This window comes from Phoxinus phoxinus, assembly GCF_949152265.1.
Source record: "Phoxinus phoxinus genome assembly, chromosome: 6".
Taxonomy (NCBI): domain Eukaryota; kingdom Metazoa; phylum Chordata; class Actinopteri; order Cypriniformes; family Leuciscidae; genus Phoxinus; species Phoxinus phoxinus.
Window position 1 is genome coordinate 12,890,150 of NC_136881.1, and position 22,865 is coordinate 12,913,014.

A 22,865-nucleotide genomic window follows, 5' to 3' on the forward strand; every position below is an offset into this window, starting at 1 on the left:
CCAGCAGAAGTGAACACAGCACACAAACCATTCAGACCAACATCACAAATCAAAGCGTATGACGATGCTTCTATACAACCGTTCAATAAACACGAAGTTAACTTAAGACACTTCAGCAAGGCCGGATTTACCGGTGCCCTTTTTTAATTTGTTTAATTACATTTAATTAAAATTAATTAATGAGTGTGTGTATGTGTGTAAACAATAATATATTTGCACACAAAAAAGTATCATGGTCAGTTTCAGAGTCAAGACGATGAGCTACAAGACATAGTGCCCAGGGGCCTCTGAATTCTTAATCCGGCCCTGCACTTTAGACACAATATTTTAGATGTGTTCTTTCCTATTTTACCATATATTTTACTATACCGGTATATATTTTAAAAAACATGTTTGTGAAATATTTACCTTGGAAGCTTATACTATTTTCCTTTAATATTAATGCTACTTTTGTTGATTAAATGATCTGAACTGTTTATTGATATTGCTTTTTACTTTGATTTTGATAATACAGAATTTAATTCCCACTATCCCCCAGATGACAACAAATAATATATTTAATATGACAGTTAACTGGACCAAAAATACTGCAGTGTGTCGCGACCTCAGAGATCTCACCTGCTGCGTGCAGGTCCTCTCAGCAGGGCCAGTGTCTGGGGAATTGTAAGAGGACCTGCAGGGTTATTTTTATTGAAGTTTGGGTCTTTTAAGGCACCATAAAACTCCTCAAAACTGATAAGCGCTCGGTCCGAGAGGTGCAGACTAAACAGAAAGAGCAAGACAGGGTATTTTTTTATATGGTCAATGTTAGACAATGTTTTATAGCATAACAACATAATGTTTGCTTTGAGAGTTGTAAGAGCGTCATTAATTACCGGAATAGAAGGCCTTTCAGCTGTTTAGCTGTGACAGGCCGTCTCAGGAACTTTGCAAGGATTTCAAGTAAAACAGGTCTAGGAAAAGAAACAAACCATTAGAGAATGGAAACATTTTCTAGATTAACACGTGTGTGCCTGTGTTTTTACCTGTTGACCAGAGGTTTGCCATCAGGGTGGTTGTTCTTGAACAGGATTTTGAGTGTCAGAGCTCCAGTAGTTTGAATGCGCTCTTTTAGCTCATCTTCCAGCTTTAAATGAAAGGAAGAAATCTGTATATTGGTTAAATGTTTCTGTACTAAAAAAAATATACAGATAATATATATATATATATATATACATATATATATATATATATATATATATATATATATATATATATATATATATATATATTTATAAAAACCTACCACTGCAACACTAACACACTGCTGCACATATTATTGATGCAAGACAAAGAACAAAGAACTGAAGGCTTAAATACACAGAGGAAGGTAAACAATGGAACAGGGAACAGGTGTGACACTAATCAGGGACTATGACAACTAATGAATGACTAGAACTACGGCAAAACAGTAACAAAGGAACTAAGTGTATGTCTACATGACAAAAATGTACTCAAATGTACTCATTGTGTTTTTTTTGTGATATTGTCGACGGCAATGTTATCAAAACTATCCCAGTTCACATGGATCCATGAAAACGATTAAAAACACTGTATTATGCATGCCAGGCCAGTAATTGGCAATGCCACTTTGTAAAGAAACACTGTGCACCTGTAGAGTGAACACATAATACGCATGTGCACGACGTCACCGCTTTCACAAATTCACATTTTGGTTGTTTACACAGGGACAATAGCAGTATAATTTTCAAAACTTGCACCAGTTTTCAAAAGTTTGCATTTTCAGGCCCCCAAAAATCCATTGTCGTGTAAATTAAAGGCCAAAACGCATAAAAGGATTTCCGTTTTTAGTTGAAAACAGTGTTGTGTAAATGGCATCTGAGACGACTAGACAAGACTAAACAGAACATGGTCATGACAGAATGATTCTAACAAGCCAGTTCTTTTCGAGAATAAAAGACAAACAGACTGTTTTTCAAATGTTTTGTCAAAATATTTATATATTTTTTTAAATATAGACCTATAACACTTTAGTACTCTTTTTTTTTCCTCTCTGGAGATCATAAATATTTCTGCAAAAACAGATCACAGAAACTCTTCTAAACTCTGTGAAATATCTCAGAGATCTTGTTTCCATGTAATATTAATGTAAGCCTATACGGATAGCATGCAGATTCGTTTGAAAGCTGCACTAACTGAAAGATTTTTATAAGTAGGCCTACTGATTGTATTAAATATAATGAGTGACAGCATTTCAAGCTTCTTTTGTGACAAGATGGGATAGAGGGGTTGAGTGTTCATCCACACACCCACTCTGACTCTTGTGACGGGTGTGTGTGTGTGTGTACCCCCACTGTGTGACTAAGGCAGCTCTCGTGACCAGGCGGAGTCGAGGGGGCCTGTGTGCTGGGTTCAGTCGGTCAGACAGACAGGACCCCAGGGATAAGACTGGCAGGGTTAATCACACACAACACCCCCTCCAGAAGACAGACACCTGCAGATTTGCAGGACTTTCTCTCTCACACGCCCATTTGCACATATACTGCCCCCCCTTCTCCTTCTCTTTATCGCCCTTTGCTAATATCTCTCCTGAGTAAACTCGGCTATACATTGGTGTTAACCACTGAGCTGCAGCTGAGATTTTATCAGTTCTTGTGTTTTATTCTACTCGAGCAGTAGCTTTCTTTCTCAATGGGATAATGCCAGGCTTTGATGTCAAAAGGAGGAACACAGGCCAGCAACACTGTCATTGAGAGGAAAGCACATGGGGATACTTGAGAATATGCCTGCATTAATCTCTGTAGAATCACATTCTGCATGAGACCTGCACAGTGGCTCCAAAACATGTTACATTTTTTTTTTTTTTTATTGCATTAAATAAAATATTAAACCAGGTTGCATCTGCAACCGCTTTTTCTCAGCTCAATCTTTTTTTTGTTGCCATCATTTATTTATTTATTTTGCCATAATTTTGAACTGGTTCACAGATGGAGTGGATGTATGAAGTCAGATAGCCCTAATTTCACACAGCTGTCCTAATATAGTAAGCACAGGTGGACTTAATCACATTAATAACAGACATTTTCAAAAGTTTGGAATAATTAATTATTTACATTATTACATTAATATTTTTAATGCTTTTGAAAGAAGTCATTATGCTCACCAATACTGCATTTATTTAATCAAACATACAGTAAAACAGTAATATTGTTGAATATACAATTTAAAAGAACCGTTTTCTATTTTAATATATTTTAATTTATTCCTGTGATGGCAAAGCTGAATTTTCAGCAGCCATTACTTTAGTCTTCAGTGTCACATGATCCTTCAGAATTCATTCTAATATGGCGATTTGGTGTTCAATTATTATCAATGCTAAAAATATCAATAATGGTACTTATTATTATCATCATCATTGTTATCATCATAATTTTTTTCTGTGGACAAATGTTTTGGCAACATTTTGTGACATTCTTTGATGAGCAGACAATTCAAATTATTTCAAATTAATAATATTTCAGAATATTACATCTTTAACTGCATTTTTGACCAAATAAATGCAGCCTTGGGCATAAGAGAATTCAAAAAAAAAATTATAAAAAAAAATTGACTGGTAGTGTATTTGTCTTTATAGTAAACAGTATTAATACACAGTACATTTATTTTATATTGTATAATGTAAAAGCTAACCAAAATTAGTAAATTATTATTTTTTTATAATATTTTTTTATCAAATTTAATAATATTCATGTATTAAGTGTTTAAATAAGCTACTGTAAATACTGTACTTATGTATGTAATAGAAAGCAGCTGTGTCTTTTAATCCAATAATCATAAACATAAAATGACACAGTATGTCACACTTTATATTAGGTATATTTTAACTTCTAGCCTATGTACTACATTTAATTGTGTGTAATACCTGATCAGTTTGATCTGTCATCCATGGACCAGTGCTGGAGTTTGTTATATGAGAAAGCATACTAATGGATCGGTTCTCTGATGCCGCCCTGTGACCTATACCAAACACACAAACCAGACAAACATGCATACAAATTATTTAATGCATCCATTAGGCTATTTAACGTTACTTGAATGAGGGACCAAGGCAAATAGCAAAAAGTTTTCAAGCTTGGTTGTCATAAAAAATATCACAACAGAAATAAAAAACATTTTAATACAAAATATTTTAAAATAATAATATTTTCTTGACCCATACATGTTCCTGCAGGATACAGTTGCTCTAAATGCACAAGTCTCTGAAACTAAAAGAGACTCAAGTTTCACTCACTGACCACTAGACAATTCATTCCTCTGATGAGACAGCGCCCTCGTGTGGTCGAATACGTGACAGCCTGAATAATTATGAAATTTACTAATTATGGTGGTTAAGAAGCAAGAACGGTCAAACTTTCTTCTTTTTTTTTAAATACCCAAGTCAAATTTTCATGACTAAAAGCTCCGTTAAAGGTTATTTAACGTACATTATTCCACAACATAGCAGTGTCTTATTCGATGTTAACTAAAATGCATTTTGATATAAAAAAACAAAAAAACTTACTTTTAGCCGCAAGTAAATGATTCATTTCGTCATATCTGACTGAAAAAAAGGGCTAGGCCTACTTTTTGAGTATCTTATTTTAAAAATGGGACGATCAGTGTAGGCTACTGCATTACATTAATGTGCAATGGATCGAATCATGCATTTTTGAAAGTTGTGTTGAAATCTCCCCCCTCAAAAGCAACTAAAATCTTTAACGGAACTGGTTTCTTAAATGTACATAGCTAATTATGTAAAATGTATCATATGTGCTTTATGTGCTCGTTGGCTCATTATTTTTTTTTTTTAAACAAACATTATGCTTCACATTCAGCAATTTATGTGTCCTCTAGCGCTGTTTCATGTGCTGCAATGTTGATTTACAGTCAGAGCTCCATAAATTCATAAAGCATTACCATTAGGCCTACATTATCACCAGTTGTAGGCAGTGCAGCCCCTTCATATCAAATTGCATAAATGTCAGAGTGACTCACGGAACATATGTAATCTGGCTTTATCCTGGTCGTGGGTGACCTCGTCTCCTTCGGGGATTTGCTCTGGAATATCTAATCCTCTTCTTTTCCCTTTCTCCATCAGAGAACTTCTATCACTTCTGCTGCTCTCACTGCGAAAAGCGGAATCCATGCTCTCCGTCCCTGGAGACTGAGGTCTGGTTCCTCTTTGAGGCATCCAGTATCTCTGTTGTTCTCTGCCGCAGTCTGTGGAAAACCCCCGGAGAGAGATGAAATCTGGATCTCCGAGTCTCGATGAAGGGTGTTGAATGGCCGGGAGCCGCACAGAAGCCACGGTGGACATCCTGACAGAAAAGTTTACGTTTAATACAACTCCCCCGGGAAGCCCTTTTCCAAAGTGCGTTACACACTAAGAAAATAGATTAAATTAGATAAATTACGCATGGAACTCAGTCGCTTTATAAAAGTTCCGTGTAGTACAATGTTGAAGAACTTTTATGAGAGGAGATAGTGTCTGCCTACTGTTTTATTACACAAGAAAAGCCAAGTTGCCCTTAGCAACAGCAAGCGCTCGCGCATAGGGTTGCAGGTTACGCGGGCAAATGTTCATGTGATGTTCATACAGGAAATCGAACGAGAATACGCGTTTAGTAGGCTACTTTAATAGTCATACAATGGAATTTTTTTATGTAAATTCAATTAATCCTAACCCAATCCGTAAAAGAAAACGTTTACTTTTCAAATATTTATTTTCCTAATCATTTTCAAAAGAGAGGTTTTGTCAGATTGCATGAATGCTATTTCCCTGTTGGGGTCTGTTTAGTCTCCAACCTAAAGTAGCCTAAACCCACCTTCACATATATAGTCAGTTTGAAAACGTTCTTAGTAACATTAAAAAAAACACTTGGCAATCTCTGTTTAGCATGTTTATTAATTTCCGAGCATCAGAGAGAGGAATAGAATAAAATAAGTTTGTTCCTGTGACAGGAAATTTGAGCTGATGTGTAATCACAGTCCTGGCACCCAGTCAAACTCTCATTGTGTTGTAATGAAGAGTCTCCCACATTGTTTTTAGTAACATTCAAATCCCATTTAAGAAGAATACGGCTGTAGTAGCCCGGCAACAGCCCTAACTAACAGACTGAGAGGTGAAAAAAATGAGGTAGTGGTTTCCAATATCTAAAACCGCTATTAGAATGTGCAGGGGTCTAACACTCAACAATGTTATACATATTATAGTAATTAAACAGTAATAGCCTATTACTCACAAGTTTCCACAAAATCAACTACTCAGAACGACCTTATGTTATTAAACTTAAGTGTAACATACAATTACTATCCAAACTTTGAAGTTATGCCTATTGGGTACAGGCACTTATTAAGTAAGCATTTCAACATTATGGCTAAATAACAACAATAAATAATAAACTAAGCTTGTTTGTCATTATGCAATAAATCAGTGTAGCATTACAAATAGCTTCAGAAAACGTCCTGCGTATTTTAGGACAGTCTGTCACGTGACACAGGTGCGCGTGCAGGCCACTATAGAATGAGAAAAAGTAGCCTATTCTTGGTTCTTGATCGATTTTCCAGTAAATATCAGGAGGCAGTCAAATGCAACATGTGTCACATCGCGAACCTACCAAGAACTGTAGGCTACTTTTTCATTGTTCACCTTAATATAGGCCTAATAGTGTATATTTTAAGGCTACTAACATTTGAATACTAATCGAAATCTAACTATATAAACCGGTACTTTATAGGTACAATAAAAATAATTTGAAAAATCACAATGCAAATTCAAATGGCATAGGCCATACATTGGCCTATAACTAGACATATACAAATATCAGTTTAATGGAAGCATAAATTAATTTAGATAAAATTAATTTAGATTTAAGCAAAATTGCATTTTTGCATTGCATTTATTTAGGCATATATACTTTATTACATATGCATAATATTTCTGTATTGCTTTTGGTGCCAGGTTCTGTGAAAATTTGTCCTTTAAACGTCCCCAATTCAATGACCCAGGACATTAATGAACTTGCGCAAGACTCGTGGCCTGTGACCCGGGATATTTATTCAGCTTTGAGATTCTGTTCGGTCCCTCGTGGATCCATCTTCTGCTCCTCTCGCGATAACGAGTCTGGATATATTGAGAGCAGACACGAGCACTCGTCCATTTGAAGGGGCGTCGCTGGGGTTCTTTTAGGGTCTTTAGGTTAGTGTTGAGTTTGTCTTCCAGGAGATAGGACATCATGTCTGACGCAGTGACTAGCTTCTTGAAGGATTTCTTGGCCGGTGGTGTGGCCGCTGCCATCTCCAAGACAGCCGTGGCCCCCATTGAAAGAGTCAAACTCTTACTGCAGGTACGTTTTGAAGTCAGAATCAATCATTTTAAAATATAAAAATGCTGGGGTCGTTTCAACCCATGTTTGGGACAAATATGGACAAACCCAACCGTTGGGTTTACAATTTAATGAACATTTTTAAACCAACGGTTGGGTTTGTCCATATTTGACCCAAACACTGGTTGAAACAACCCATAATTTTTTAGAATGTAGGCTATTGAATATCCCCGTAAATAGCTTTAAAAAAAGTTGCGAGTAAGTCACAATTGCATGTATTAGAAAGAGGGTGCAGTGAACTTGCATGTCAAGTTTGTTTAGTTTAAACATGTTTCTGTAAAATTCGAATCAATTAATACAACAGAATAGACTAAACAGGAGAGTTATGCCGACAATTCATTATGGCGCTGTCCATGGTGCTACTTTATAAAACGTTACTAAGACAAGCGTCACTGACAAAAAAAAAGGTGCAATTTCAGCATGGAGTAAGTTTAACTAATGTTTGATACATTTTATTTGGTCATTTAAGTAGTGCTTTACTAATTAATTAATTCATTCATTTAATTTAATTAAGTTTAAACATTTGACCTTGACGACTTCCGTCACTCTTTCCATCGGTGCCAGAGTTCATAAAGGCCAATCATGTGGGTTAAGATCGTGACTGTGAAGAGCAGTGATATTTGGTGTAAGTTTAAACTTTAAGTTAAAAATAGTCTGGAGGCTGCAACCCAATACTTAAACCCCTCGCGCAAGATGGGTGTGGTGCCAAGTGCAGCTTGTGCTCGTGGACAGACTGATCCCCAAGTGTAATAATCACACTTTTTTGTGGCTCCCTTATACAGGATGACCATGCAACACTGACACAAGGAAATAAATAAAATTACAGCTCAAAAATCCATATCCCGTAATTCACATCCGATGTGTGACCACAATGATATCAAGGGTGCACTCTTCCACTTACCAATTCAAACTGTGCTGCTTCACAGGTCCAGCATGCCAGCAAACAGATCACAGTTGATATGCAGTACAAAGGCATCGTTGACTGCGTAGTAAGAATTCCCAAAGAGCAGGGATTCGTGTCCTTCTGGAGAGGCAATCTCGCCAACGTCATCAGATACTTCCCCACACAAGCCCTCAACTTTGCCTTTAAAGACAAGTACAAGAAGGTCTTCCTTGGAGGAGTGGACCAGAAGACCCAGTTCTGGCGTTACTTTGCTGGTAATCTGGCCTCTGGTGGTGCCGCCGGTGCCACCTCTTTGTGCTTTGTCTACCCTCTTGACTTCGCCAGAACAAGGCTTGCTGCTGATATCGGTAAAGGCACAGCGGAGAGAGAGTTCAGTGGTCTTGGGAACTGCCTCACCAAGATTTTCAAGTCTGATGGTATTAAGGGTCTCTACCTTGGCTTCAATGTGTCTGTCCAGGGCATTATTATCTACAGAGCTGCTTACTTCGGTGTTTACGATACAGCAAAGGGTAAGCAGCTATTGGGGAACATCTGACATGAATACAATAAATTGCTTGTTAAATACAACTCAGTGACATGGTCGAACTCTATCACGCAGGTATGCTGCCAGACCCCAAGAACACACACATTGTCATTAGCTGGATGATTGCCCAGACTGTCACAGCTGCAGCCGGTATCATTTCATATCCTTTCGACACCGTCAGACGTCGTATGATGATGCAGTCAGGACGCAAAGGAGGTAAGCCAAATGATCATGCAATTTAGGCACAAACTATTGTTCTATGGATTTTGTGTATGATTAGTCAACCAGTCTAACGGATCATTTTCTTTCCAAAAGCTGACATTATGTACACGGGCACAATCGACTGCTGGAAAAAGATCACTAAGGATGAGGGTGGCAAAGCTTTCTTCAAGGGTGCCTGGTCCAATGTGCTCAGAGGCATGGGCGGCGCCTTTGTGCTGGTTCTGTATGACGAGATCAAGAAGTACACATAAACATTCTCCATCCATCATGTCCATCCCATCAAAGGAACCCCTGAGCACTGTGTATGTCTTAATTGTGTAGAGTGTTAACAAACAGGGTGAAGTGTACTTAGCCATGCTGGCCCAGGGGTGGATTTTAATCATGTGATCTTAGGTGGTCACAGCACCCTCCACCTCTACACTTGTAAATATATTTAACTCTACCTACTGCCCCCCCAGTTTTAGATGACATTCAGTCTGATCAGATTGAAAGTTATCTTTTTTTTTCTCATTTATTTATTTGAATCAATCCCTCATAACTCTGAGAGTCTACATGTTCTACAGTGGCTCTTCTCTTCCATAGCTAGCTGAACACTCTCAGACTGAAGCAAGTGGCTGTACACTGGAAAGCTGACTGTTCTTGTGGTTTATTCCACCTTATGTGTTCTTTTAATAAGAATAAAGCTGACAATACAACTCCTGATCGATGCTTGTGGTTTCTTTTTTATTATTACATTATTTCTTACTGCCAGATTTTATGATAATAAAAAATATTGTGTTCTGTTACAGCTGAGTAATGGAAGTGGACTCATATTAGGTTTCATAGTTCAAATTGTTTTACAAAAATTTAAATGAACAGAATTAATGAAGAAAAACTGTTCAAATTTTATAATTCACATTTTAAACCAAATACAGAATATACCGTGTTTGGGGTCAGTAAGACGTTTTTATGACATTTTGTAAAGAAATCAGTACTTTTATTCAGCAAGGATGCATTAAATTGGTCAATAGTGAGAGTAAAGGCATTTATAAATGTCACAACAAGATTTCGATTTCAAATAAATGCTGTTCTTTTGAACTTTCTATTTATGAAACAATCCTACAAAAATTTGATCACAGTTTCCACAAGCAGCACAACTCTTTTCAACATTAATAAGAAATGTTTCTTAAGGGACCAAAAAACACATTATCATGTGACAATGAAGACGGATAAACAATTCAGCTTCGCCATCAAATAGATAATTAGCATATTAAAATATATTGAAGGACTTTAGCTTATTCACTGTATCCCCCATAGTTAGATCTGGTACATAAGTCCATACGTACCCTTCTCATCTCCGTGTGTGCCCTAACTCTGTCTGACGCAAAATACGGCAATAAGTTGGGAGCAGTATGCTAGCTGGAGCCGTTTACCTCCAGTCTTTGTGCTAAGCTTTATGTGATGATTAATGCAGCCTTGGTGAGCAAAAAATACTTCTTTCATAAATATACTTTTTTTTAAAAACTGACCAACCCCAAATCTTTTTTTTTCTCAATGGAAATATATAAATTAAAAAAGCGATTATAAAATATATAAAATAAAATATAATATGATTATATTCCATATTATATGGCTCATATATTATTAATTATAACCACCTTAAAAAAAAAAACATTACTTGATGTTAAATGCACATTAAATACTGATCTGTAAATAAATATATAATGTAATGTTGGTTTATAATACTAGTATAATAGTAATAGCCCAGTAAAGGCTAGTAACAGTAACCAGTTACAGCAATGCGAGTCAAACAACATAGCAGTGTCTTCCGCAACAATGACTACAGAGCCAGTCTTGTGTTTGCATAATAACCTTGTTAGTCTGCTATGTGTCAACAAGTGTCAGTCAGCCTTTTCAAAAGCAATTTAAGAGTGGCAGGTGAATGCCTGGCATTGTCACACTGATTGTAACAGATGGAACACTGTCTGAGCATGTGTGGCACTTCATATCAGCAGGCCAGCTATTCAAGTGTCATTCAGCTGGGTCAATAAACAAACCACTTTTACTTTCCAAATAATTGAACAACACTGGATATTACCATAACTAATAAAGCATTTATTTCACATGAAATTTACAGTTTCCAACAGATGTGTCGTGTAAATAATTATTCTGATAACAGCAACATTGATTTTCAAATTATACACAGCTTATATATAATTTTAATTTTTTTGTCTGTAAAATATAGGAACTGGTTTACTTCTGAAAGTCTCAGAGAATGGAATGTCACACTTTATTATGCCCAAACAGTTTAGATTGTCTCCCACAAAATCTAAAATGTATATAAGTCACGCATTTGCAAGTAATTAATGTCATTAAACATTTAGCTGTGTAGATTATCTGACAAATATTTCATTTATCACTTCTTATCAAGACAAATTAACGTGAGCTCAAGCAGTTCATTCAGAATGTTTCATGTTGTGACCTACAGTCATATTTTCTACTTACAGTCAGAGCAGAACATGTAAGTGAAAGGGATTTTGAGGATCAGGACCATGCAGGCCGTGGTGTTGCCCTCTTGAGTTTAGCGGTTACCGGTCTAGCTTTGTGAGAACTACTGCCAGGCCTAGAAGTCTTCCCTAGAAGAAGAGTTCATGGAAAGACAGGAGTTGCACTATTGTTAGGACTGTTCATTAACAATTTTGCATTAAATGTTATGCATGCAGGTAATCAACATGACAGTTGTCTGTGTTCAAATACAGTGGCTAGACTCTTGTTTATCAGTTTGTCAGTTGCAATGGCAGATTTTAATTATCACTGAATCTAAGCAAGTAAAAAACAACTCATACAAGTGAACCACATCACAAATGGTACTTAAGGTCAAATGGTTTTACTAGAATCAATAAAAAAATATTTTTTTATTATTTTTAGAGTTGGATGCAAACTGAATGCACTATATGAAGAAACAAAAAGTATATATTATATTATGAACAGCCGAAATAATTAGTTTATTATTTGTGGAATCTGCAACACAGCTAAATATGGACTGATGTTATGGTGATGACACGCAGACAACTGAACATGTCTTCATTCAAAGTGCCTCATGCAAACTTCGGCTTAAGTTTGTGTTGTGTGTGTGTGCATCCATGTACCAGATGTTTTGGTGGACTTGAGTTTGACGGGTGGAAGAGCAGTAACGCTTGTTCCCATGTATCGGCACTGCTGTTGATAATCAGATAGCTGCTCATCTCGGGTCATACCAGGAGTGGGCTTCACAGATTCTAGACGCTTCAGGAATGCCTGAAAGCACAAATACCTAAATATTGAGTCACTTCCTGAACTAATATACTGAATTACAACATAAATTATTAACATGTATTATTATTAACATGCTGGCCAAGAATTCCAGTTATATAGCTTGGCCAAAATCCATATGGAAAAATTAATAAACACTAAATAATTAATAATATATTAATAATAGTTAATAATAAATAATGGATCCAAATAATTGTTGAAAAAAAAGACACTAAACAATGATTTACATAGCTTTTTCATTATGTAAAACTTTAAAACAAATTAAGGAACATATTAAACAAAAAACATCAACGATATTAATAGTATAATAAGACTGTTTTTTTTAACAAAATTTATTTTAAAAAAAAATTTCACAACCATGTTAATGTAAATTAAAATCCTACAATTCACATAAAATACAATTATTGAATCATTATGAATACTGCCCGTAAAAAAAGGTTTACAATATACTACAATAAAAAATAAATAAAAACAATTGTGTGCCTAAAAATGTGCACAAATTTTCACAAAAATACCACAATGACCCTTAAAAAACATATTTATTTTTATTTGGGATGGATGAAAATTCTCTTGACAGATTTTGTGTGATTCACCCTAAAGCTAAAAGCTTTCAGACATCTAACTCACATTAACTTGCCTCAAACAAGATGACCAAGAGAGTAGTGTGACTACAACTGTGAACTCTGAAAAGCCACAGTGAACCATTGAGGATAAAAATAACCTGTGCACAAGGATCAGAATGTCACAGGCTGTTATGCCTCCGTATGTTGGTACAAACACCCCTTTGGAAACCACTCAGTAAGCAAAGCCCATGAAAAGAGCTGGGACTGGAAATAGAGTAAAGGTGAAGATAGAGGTCAGCTCGCTCAGTGCTCTTAAAGAAAGAGAGTGACCGTCTTGTGTTCCAGCATTAGTTGCTAGGTAGTAAAATGCTAACAAGACCTGGAGGAACATGCAGTCTGTTTTCTGCAATAAAATCTGACTCTGTAAGGCTCTGAGAGGATGACCAAAAGAGAGAGAGAGTGAGATAATATGCATATGTAACAGTAAACAAGCAAGGTTAAGAGAGCACAGAACACAAACACACATTATGTTGCTTCCAAAAGCACGGAGCCAGAGAGATCCTCATCATTTACTCGCCCTCCTTCAAATGTAATTTGAAGAGTTGCATAATTCTCTCTCTCTCTCACTGAAGCTTAGATGAGGAAAGCACGGGGGTGAATTCGGTATAATGTCAAGACCAGCATGTGCGCAAAACTGCTTCCACCTGTCTCTTCTCGTCTCAGTCAGGTGGTCACTGTGTCTCTGCTTTCACTGGCTGTGGCTGACAGCGCCACCTAACCCATGCACACTCACAGAACACTTAAATAAACACTCTCACACAGAACACCATTACATGAATGAATAATATCACCAGAACATCTGGTGATACATACTGGGGCATCTGAGTAGAAGAGCACTGTAAATGACAGAATCGAAACATACATCGTCTGGGGTTAGGAAGATTTCTTATATTTTTGAAAGAAATGCCTTATGCTCACCAAGGCTGCATTTATTTGATCAAAAATACAGCAAAATACAATTCAAAATAGCTATTTTCTATTTTTATATATTTTAAAATGTAATTTATTATTGTGATGGCAAAGCTGTATTTGCAGCATCATTACTCCAGTCTTCAGTGTCACATGATTCCTCAAAAATCATTCTAATATGCTGATTTGGCGCTCAAGAAACATTTATTATTATCAATGTTGAAAACGGTTGTGCTGCTTAATATTTTTTTGTGAAAACCATGGTACCGCATTCGTTGATAAAAATAAAGGTCAAAATAACTGCATTTATTTAATATTTTTTTTGTAAAATGTCAATCTCTACGGTAGCTTCTGATCAAATGAATGCATCCTTGCTAAATAGGATTTTTAAAGAAATTATTTTCTTTAAAAAAAAAAATATATATATATATATACTGACCCTAAACTTTTGAACGGTAGTGTACATGCATATGCTCATCACGTGTACACCTAAACACACAATTTCTTCCTTGACTGAGGCCGACAATTAATGAAAGCTTCTCTCTTATAATAGGATTGCTCAGTGTGATTACAATTCAAATCTAATCTAATGTTAAAGAGGAGTTCACTGCATAACTAAAAAGATAGGGAATAACTCCCTCTAGTGGAATGAGAGAAAACATTTTCTTGTGAAGAATCTGAACTGACCAGGTTTTCCTTCTGGATTCGCTCTTGCTCTCGTTGTCTGTTGAGGGCGCTGTGGTAAAGGCGTATAACTGGTGCACTGCTCCTCCGACTGCTGGTTTTGGAGCAGGTGGAGCTGCCGCTACGCGAACGTGCCGTGGAATGGGATAGTTCACGTAATAGCCGCTGATTCTCCAGGTCGATCTCCCGTACCTCTTCATTTGAGAAGGAATAATTCTTACGGCTGCTGCCAACACCGCCAGGGCTGGAGACCACAAGGGCTCTGTCTAATTGTTTCTCTACTTTTAAAAACACTGCAAGGGAGACAGACGGACAGACAGAGATTCTTGAGAAACAGCCACAACAACAACAAAAAACATCTCAAATTCATTGCACAAACCTGATCCGTTCTCTCCTTCAGAACTTATACTGCCCTGACCGTCCGAATCATCATAATTCACAACCATCTCCTCAGCAACTCTGGGCTTCTGTTGTTGAACATCTGCTGCCAAGTGTTCAGAGGGCAGAACAACATCAATGGACTGGGAAGGACTAACATTTGGTGTCGAGAGAGGGGTAACATCAGTGACTGTGTCGTCAGATTCTGCCACTTCTTTTTGTCGCTCTTTCTGGTTAGCTGAACCTGCCCAATGATGTTTCTGCGAGCGAACTGAGCTTTTCTCGCTGTGTGAGGACTCGGGATCAGATGATGACGAGTGGCTGCGGCTCAGCTTGTGGAATTTACCAGCAGATTTTTTAGGTGTTCCATGGGACAATCTCTTATGTTTTGTTGATCTCACATCGTCCTCACTTTCATCGTCGCTACGATGATATCCATCATCATCATCATCACGGTTAGCATTACCATTGGTTTTCCTCAGTTTAAAAACAGCATGCTTCTCATCCAGCTCTCTTTCCTCATCAGACGAGCATGAATGCACACTAGATCGGCTGTTGTTCATAGTCCCTGTGCTCGTGGCACTTGGGAGTGTTGAGGAGCCTTTGAGAAGCACACCACTACTGTGTCGCTCTCTTTCATTTTCTGTCTCTTTACTCCGTCCCAGTCTGCTCTTCTGGTTTCCACCATTCTCAAATCTGGCTTTATCTTTACTGTTCCTCTCACTTTGAACTTCACTCTCTATCTGATCCATTGAAATATGGGTCTCTTTTCCTGTTCTCTCATCATGTCGTTCTGAGCCCTTATGTTTATTGAGCTGCCCATTCTCAGAAGCATCAAGTCCATTAGCTTCACAGTCACTGTCAAAGAACGAGTGGTCAACTTCTCCCTCTAACTCTTTGGGGCTGTACATGCCTGTAGTGTGTCTTCCAAATCTGCCCTCATTCAGTGGAACCTGGATGAAAAAGAAAAAAGAAGCTGCAGTTAAAAAAGTTTTTGATTTACCAGCAACTGTTATTAGGCTCAGCATGTGGTAAAAAACTATTTCAATGTTTTCTAGAGCAGTGGTTCTCAAAACAGGGGGCGGGGCCCACTACAGGGCCTCAGCAAACTAACAAGGGGGCCACATAAGGTAACTTAAAATGACTTAAAATAAGAAAAAGAAATCATTAAAATAAGCCTAAAAATACAATATTTCTTACTTCAATGCAACCCCTCAACAACTACGGTTGTAGAACAGTGGTTCCTACTTCCTAGAAAAAATGCATATAGATTCTACATAATTACTTCATACATTTTTTCTAGTTATGCCAAGATTTTAAAACGATTTATTAGGTAGAAATTTAGTCATTTAGCCTTATCAATGAAAACACGAACAAGAAAAGGCACAGTGTCTTCAAATACTATCGTGGATAATTTGTTGTCAAAAAGGTGGAGAACCACTTTTTTAGAGATTGCTAATTTGTTTAACGAGCACTAAAATATAGATTAATGCAAAACCGACATACTAAATAGTTAGTTTTTAACTATTGTTTTGTTTCATTTTGTTGAACTATTTGTCATTGTCTAATGATTTAAGTAAATCATTAAACAACAATTACCACAATCACCCAGATAGCAATGAGTCGGCGGACCACCGGCGGTGCTCCGGAGGCAGTAGAAGCGTCAGAATGGCGTAATCGCAAACACGTTTGCGGGCGCACCGCTGGCGGCAGCCGCTTTTTAAAAGCGGCAGCCGCCTTCCTACCGCCTTCGTTCCGCGGCCGGCCCGCAGGCCAACCGCCGTTCCGCCACCGTTATACCGAAGGCGGCCCTTCCGCGGCCCGTCGGAGGCAAGCGCTGTTTGAGCGATCTGCCGCCGCTTATTGAATATATATTTTTTATATTTATAGCATGCAGTTTTAACAAGGATAATGATTGATCAAACCAGACAAATTTACATTTGACGTTTTATTTCCACATTTCAAAGTACAGTAACTGTCATTGAAACAAAATTTGTAAGATCACTTAAATATAAATAATAAAATTATATATATATATATATAGACACGATAAAAAACATGCAGGTTTCCAAATAAATGTTGGTAAAAAAAAAAACAGCCTTGCCAGTAAATTATAGCACTTGCAATAATTGTTAATAATGTAAAGAGGTCAGCTCTAAGATGAAAAGAATTACAGTAAACATTATAACAAGTAATGAGGATATTTGGTACCAAAGAAAGTGCAGGATAGCAAATAAATCAAGATATAACATCACATTTTCAAGCCATTTCTAACAATAGGATAAGTGGTAGCCTAATAATTTAGAGTAAAGCTCTGGACTAGAATATACCATTATAATGGCATTGCTGACCTGGGGCACAAGATTTACACTGTGCTGCAATAAGATCTGTCTCTAGTATCTGTGATAAACAAAACTTGACGTGTATATATACATGTATAAAATGTATATATAAAAATACTAAGGTAAAAACAGTAGTAGAAAAGACCATTATAACTACAATGCTGACCTGAGGCACAAGCATTTGCAAGCTATATTTAACAATAGAATAGTTAAGCACGGTAACAAATGAAATAAGCAGCAAATAGTATTTAAAGTAATTGAGATCCTTGGTAATGCAGGGTCAGGGGGAGAATAAAAAAAATAAAAAAATAAAGTTAGTTCCACAGTGAACAGTGTGGATTGGGTGAGTAGTCTGGCGCTTCTTGATGTTACTGACTGCAGGACAACGAAAGAGTTACAGTTGTCAGTGATGCTGGGGTGTCAGTAGTCAGCCTAGGTTTAAGGGGTTGGCTGTGGGTCCCTCTCAGCTGTGCGGCGCCTTTTTCCGCCTTCACGGTCAGATGCTCCTTTCAGGTAACGCGTAACATTAACCTGGACCGCCTCATCAGTGGCATCCTGGGTTGCCGGGTTCTTCCGGATGGCCCCTGTAGAAAATACAGATGTGTCATGCCATTCAAATGGAATAAGGCCATACACATCTACTTAAATATAAAAAAAAAATATTCAACTTACTTTGAACAATGGTCTTCAGGAACAGGTCTCTAAAACATGCTTTATCCCCTACACCAGTCCAGGTTGTATTAATGGAAAGCGGATTAGAGAATATACTCTGAAGCATTCGCCACACTGTTGTCTTTAGGTCCCTCCCACATTAGATAGCCAAAAACCGAAGCTGAAAATCCAAAAAAGTGTTACAAATTACATTTTTCTGAAGCTTCTCATAATTAAATATAAAATGTGACAGGCTGTGGATTCAGACTGTAGAATATGCAGGGTACAATCTTAATTTGACTTTTTAGATTACCCTACGGCGTTATAAACGAAAGCAGCACACTTACAAATCGTTCCTGGAGCTCTTTATCCTGCCTCAAACTATCGTCAAGCAACGCCAAATTTTCCTGGGTGTCTAGGGGGAGTAACAGATCCCCTGGCAGAGATAACTCTCCAACAGACACATTGGCACTGAAATGTTGCAGCATAGTGTCCATTTTGTGGTCCATGTGGCACAACATCGCCAAACTCTCCAAGACGTCGCAGCATTAGGGTCTGATCTGCACCTACAGGGGTTCCCGGAATAATAGAATAAAATAGTTAGTCCTGGTCCCTCAACTACTAAACTATGACATTACTATCTAGGTCTACTACATGTACAGGTGGCCCCAGTGGGAATTAAACCAACAACTACAGGTGTTGTTTGCAAGTTGTACCTGATTGCCCAGTGCGAGCAAACGTCTTCAACATTGTCCCAACTTGCTTCACCTGCTCTTGAAGTGAGCCACTGTCATCCGAAGCTACAAATTTAAAGGCATATGATAGTTTTGAACCTACATCACACACAAAAAAGTAAAATTTAAGAAGAGTGGATGTTCTCACCTACTCGTGCATTGCTTTCCCTTAGAGCTTGGTTCTCCTCCCTCAGGGCTCGGTTTTCAGTCCGGAGTCTCTGGAAATCTACATAAAAAAATAAAAGGCACTATTTTCAATACTGTTAAAACACTGGCCATTAAGACATAGGCCTAGAATATACCTTCATAGCTGAAAACTTCATGGTGAACACAAGATGCCAGGGGAGTCCAAGGACCAATAACGGAGTGATTACTTTCCCCTATTGATAATCATTGACGTAAAAATATGTTCGAAGTTATTGCATACATTTAATGAATTGGACTTAAATGTAACACTTAGTTTAGCGCAAAATCCTTCTCCTTTTGGCCCAGCAACTAGACATTGTGACTAACGAAGCATTTACCTTTAAAGCCAAAACGATTGTCCAACAGTAGGTCTCATGGGTGAAGATAACCAGTTATGCTCTGGTCAAGGTATCTGCAAGAAAATGTGAACAAAGCCGCATTGTTAACGTTAGGAATATACAGTAGCTATGCTGTGGGAGACAAAACTGATCAGCCAAACGTGGAACAGTGAAATTGTTAAAAAATAAAATGTATTCATTGAGTGTACGTTAGTGATTAAAGTGAAAACAGAATTGTCCTCAAACATAAAAAGTACAGAATTAGAAATCACAATAGCCTTAAATCCAGTACAGTAACACACAGCACAACACTTGCTAGCCACTGTAGCTACACGGTGAACTGAACTAGCCGCATATTTGTTCGGACAAAAAAATAAATTAAAAACACCTATATACATCATTCTGTTTTGTTAGAAAACACCAGAAGTTAAACTTAGTCTTTCTATATGTAAAATAGTAAAATTTCTACGTGTACTAGGCTAGCAACATTGCTTAACCTCAACAAAAGTTAAAAAACAGCATGTGCTAGCTAACACTTGCTAGCACCTCTAGCTAACGTTACTGGACTAGCAGCATTGTTCAGGCAAACAAAATAATTTAAATTACCTATACATCGTTATTTTTTATAAGAAAACACCAAAAGTTAAACTTAGATGCAACTTTAAAGCTTTGGCCACCTAACGTTACTGTAGCTAGTTATATTTCTACATGTAACGTTACTAGCAACATTGCGTAAACAAGGCTGAACAAAGATGACGTTACAGATTTTAAATATATAAACTAAAAACAATGTAAACATGCTATTGCGTTACACAAAAAGAAAACATGTACTTACTTAAACGATGGTAGTCGATGACTTTGCTAGTTAGCAAACTGCAGGCTGTAACGTAGTAAATACTGACAGTAACTCGCGATTGAGCGGCGACCTTCTTCTTCTTCTTCTTCTTCTTCTTCTTCTTCTTCTTCTTCTTCTTTCCAATTTTACGGCGGTTGGCATCCAGCTTTTTGGTGCGAGCGGCGACCTGCTGCGAATGTGCTCGGGAGGAGCTAGCCTCAGTGGCTCCAGTGCGTCATCGACAGTAGGGGCGGGGCGGGGCCAGGAGCTATTTCACAAAACTATCAGCGCAGCTCTGAAGCCAGAGGAGAATTTAGAGTTTTTCCTTCCTTCAGGTCAAAACAGGGTTTTGATATTACCATGGTTGCACTTGCAAATGAATACAAATATATCAAGTAGGCCATACCTTTGGCCATGTTGCAGATGTATTTCACTGTTCACTGATTAGTCAGGCATTGGTAAAAAGTCTAACTTCATCAATTTATTCTGCTAAATTGTTCATACCATGAATGAAATATCTATTTTAAACCTAATCAGAATCAGAAAGTTATTTATTGCAAGTAAGTAAGTAACTTAAGTTTTACAAAATGAATTATTTTTGGTTTATTGGTGCATGTCTCAATTGTGCATAAATCAAAGAAATGTAAACAATTTTCACCTAAGAGCATAAAATAATTTGATATATTTTACATATAATCACTTCAGAGTTTCAACGTCATTTAAATGTAATTTCCTAAACCTTACCTTATGGAATCAAGAGTCAGGATTTAAACCCTAATGGCTTTGGAGCAAAAAAAAAAAAAAGCTATAATTTAGGCTATTATGATTTTATAATCGCTTCAAATGTGAAAAGTAGTTAAAATGCTGTCAGTTCCACTAACTCCCAACATGCGTTTGCAACATGGCTGGTCGATTTGAGAGTAGAAATCTGTATTTCAAAGCGGCTTGCCGCCAGCTGGCCGCGGTCCATTAGACGGAGGCAACCGCCAGAGAAAATGAAGCAGTCGGCCCGCCGGCTATTCGGCGGCGGCATCTCGCATAAAATGGGAGTGACGTATTCGGCGGCAAACGTTGTATCCCCGCCAGCGAGACGCACCTATAGCCGACAGCTTAGGGCCGGCGGCAAAAAGAAGCCGTGTGGATATTTTTTGCTATCTGGGCACTTGGAATACTTATATAACGCTTACGCTAATAATATATAACGTTAATAACAACAACAACGGACAAAGACAACGATTACAAAGTGGAATGCTTCCGAAAAGAATTAGGGAACAATATTTTATCATTTAAGTTATCGGTACACTCATATTAAGGACTAATAACCGAGTATGTGTCAATATCGAACCGACCATCGGTGTAGCAGGCTATCTCTAGTGTTTTCTGGCATTAACGTTAATCAAAACATCAATACGCTTGAGACCTTGCAAAGCTGTTAAGGCAACGTTACCAGGAAAAAGCTCAATTAACACTCAACACACACAGACACAGGGGACATGTTTCTATGACAAGAGAACCAAGCAGATGGTTTAGCAATGCTGCCACAGACATTCACGTTCAGCAGACTCTACGTTTAATGTGCATATGTTATTTTATAAATGAAGACCATAAAACTGTGTACATATGGATATGCATGACTCGAGCACGCCAACGCAAACTCATACATAACGTTAACGTTACAGCTAATGCAGTTAGCAGAGCCTACCTTTTGACATTAACGTTAAGTTACAACAAAAACACGCGGGACCGCGACACTGTCAGGCGAAGTCTCCAAAACACAGAGCTGACGTAACGTTACTTCATTTTATTTCGCTTTAAATCTCCAAATGCTGTTCAGAAATACAAAGGTTGAAGATAAGAGTTAAAAGAGACTCTTTCAACTGTTCAGCTCGCTGCACAGATGAGTGTGTGGGCTCGATAGATACGGTAACTAAGTGACGTCATTTCCTTAAATATTTTGGCGCCGCATCAGAAGAACGAGTCTGCGTTTAAAGGGATAGTTCACCCCAAAATGAAAATTCTGTCAACATTTTTTCACCCTCATGTCGTTCCAACCCCGTAATACTTTCGTTCATCTTCGGAACACAGATGAAGATCTTTTTGATGAAATCTCTTTTTTGATGTAAGGTCTTTTTTTAAGAGCTTTCTTGTCACTCCATTGGCAGCTAACGTTATGCAACTAAGTTACCACTTTGACACTTCAAAAAGTTCAGTAAGAGATCGTAAAACTAATCCATATGAATTGAGCGGTTTAGTCAAAATTTTCTGTAGAGACTCGATCGCTTTATATGATGAACAGATATGAGAGTGATTGACAGAATTTTCCCTTTTGGGTGAACTTTTTATGCCCTTCCTTCGCTAACTTCCCTCCATCCCATCTACTCAGATAGGATACGTCATTGCTTACGTTACACGAGTGCCCACTACCGGTGGAACCCTTGTGTTGTGAATGGAATGCCTTAAAGCCCTTGATCACTTGGAATCTGCAATGGAGCTGATTTATTATTTACCGATTTATTATTTATTTATTTATTCTTTATGCATTACACTGAACAAAATTAGACTTGAGTGGGCAAATGCTCACATTTGATGACGTCTGGCACTTTGGAGAGGTGTTCTCTTCACGGATGAATCCCGGTTTTCACTGTACAGGTCAGATGGCAGACAGCGTGTGTATGGCATCGTGTGGGTGAGCGGTTTTATGATGTCAACGCTGTGGATCGAGTGGCCCATGGTGGCGGTGGGGTTATGGTATGGGCAGGCGTATTATGGACAACGAACACAGGTGCATTTTATTGATGGCATTTTGAATACACAGAGATAC

At 37.7% G+C, this 22,865-nt stretch overlaps 3 protein-coding genes across 6 annotated transcripts in view; 1 reads left to right on the plus strand and 2 right to left on the minus strand.

Annotated features, from left to right (window-relative positions):
* Positions 1-5,356, minus strand: part of LOC307000348 (EF-hand calcium-binding domain-containing protein 6) — a gene marked incomplete at its 5' end in the record, with an annotated part of 35,930 nt that extends 30,574 nt beyond the window's left edge. Inside the window, 5 exons of one of the 4 annotated variants that reach the window (XM_079615874.1) lie at positions 619-762; positions 876-953; positions 1,026-1,126; positions 3,923-4,017; positions 5,035-5,356. In XM_079615874.1, the coding sequence (XP_079472000.1) occupies positions 619-762; positions 876-953; positions 1,026-1,126; positions 3,923-4,017; positions 5,035-5,356 (740 nt within the window). Of the gene's footprint in view, positions 1-618; positions 763-875; positions 954-1,025; positions 1,148-3,922; positions 4,018-4,561; positions 4,670-5,034 lie in introns of those variants that run through there. The other 3 variants (XM_079615873.1, XM_079615876.1, XM_079615875.1) reach the window with 3 other exon arrangements.
* slc25a4 (solute carrier family 25 member 4) lies at positions 5,001-9,775 on the plus strand. Its single transcript, XM_079615877.1, has 4 exons — positions 5,001-7,385; positions 8,351-8,837; positions 8,927-9,067; positions 9,167-9,775. The coding sequence occupies exons 1-4, from the start codon at positions 7,275-7,277 to the stop codon at positions 9,322-9,324; spliced, it is 897 nt and encodes a 298-aa protein (XP_079472003.1). The 5' UTR covers positions 5,001-7,274; the 3' UTR covers positions 9,325-9,775.
* A 1,373-nt stretch (positions 9,776-11,148) lies between these two features.
* cfap97 (cilia and flagella associated protein 97) lies at positions 11,149-21,990 on the minus strand. The gene is made up of 5 exons (XM_079617418.1): positions 21,747-21,990; positions 14,960-15,911; positions 14,584-14,873; positions 12,202-12,349; positions 11,149-11,688 (listed from the first exon to the last, which is right to left on the minus strand). The coding sequence occupies exons 2-5, from the start codon at positions 15,867-15,869 to the stop codon at positions 11,597-11,599; spliced, it is 1,440 nt and encodes a 479-aa protein (XP_079473544.1). The 5' UTR covers positions 15,870-15,911; positions 21,747-21,990; the 3' UTR covers positions 11,149-11,596.
* Positions 21,991-22,865: the final 875 nt, after the last annotated feature.

Bases quoted from the DNA above. Each gene is read 5' to 3' on its own strand.
- slc25a4 (XM_079615877.1), top strand. From the start codon at position 7,275: ATGTCTGACGCAGTGACTAGCTTCTTGAAGGATTTCTTGGCCGGTGGT. The intron at 8,838-8,926 runs GTAAGCAGCTAT...TCTATCACGCAG, and splicing joins TGTTTACGATACAGCAAAGG to GTATGCTGCCAGACCCCAAG. The intron at 9,068-9,166 runs GTAAGCCAAATG...TCTTTCCAAAAG, and splicing joins GCAGTCAGGACGCAAAGGAG to CTGACATTATGTACACGGGC.
- cfap97 (XM_079617418.1), bottom strand. From the start codon at position 15,869: ATGTACAGCCCCAAAGAGTTAGAGGGAGAAGTTGACCACTCGTTCTTT. The intron at 14,874-14,959 runs GTTTGTGCAATG...TCTCCCTTGCAG, and splicing joins TGAAGGAGAGAACGGATCAG to TGTTTTTAAAAGTAGAGAAA. The intron at 11,689-12,201 runs GTACATGGATGC...CTCTTCTTCTAG, and splicing joins CAAGTCCACCAAAACATCTG to GGAAGACTTCTAGGCCTGGC.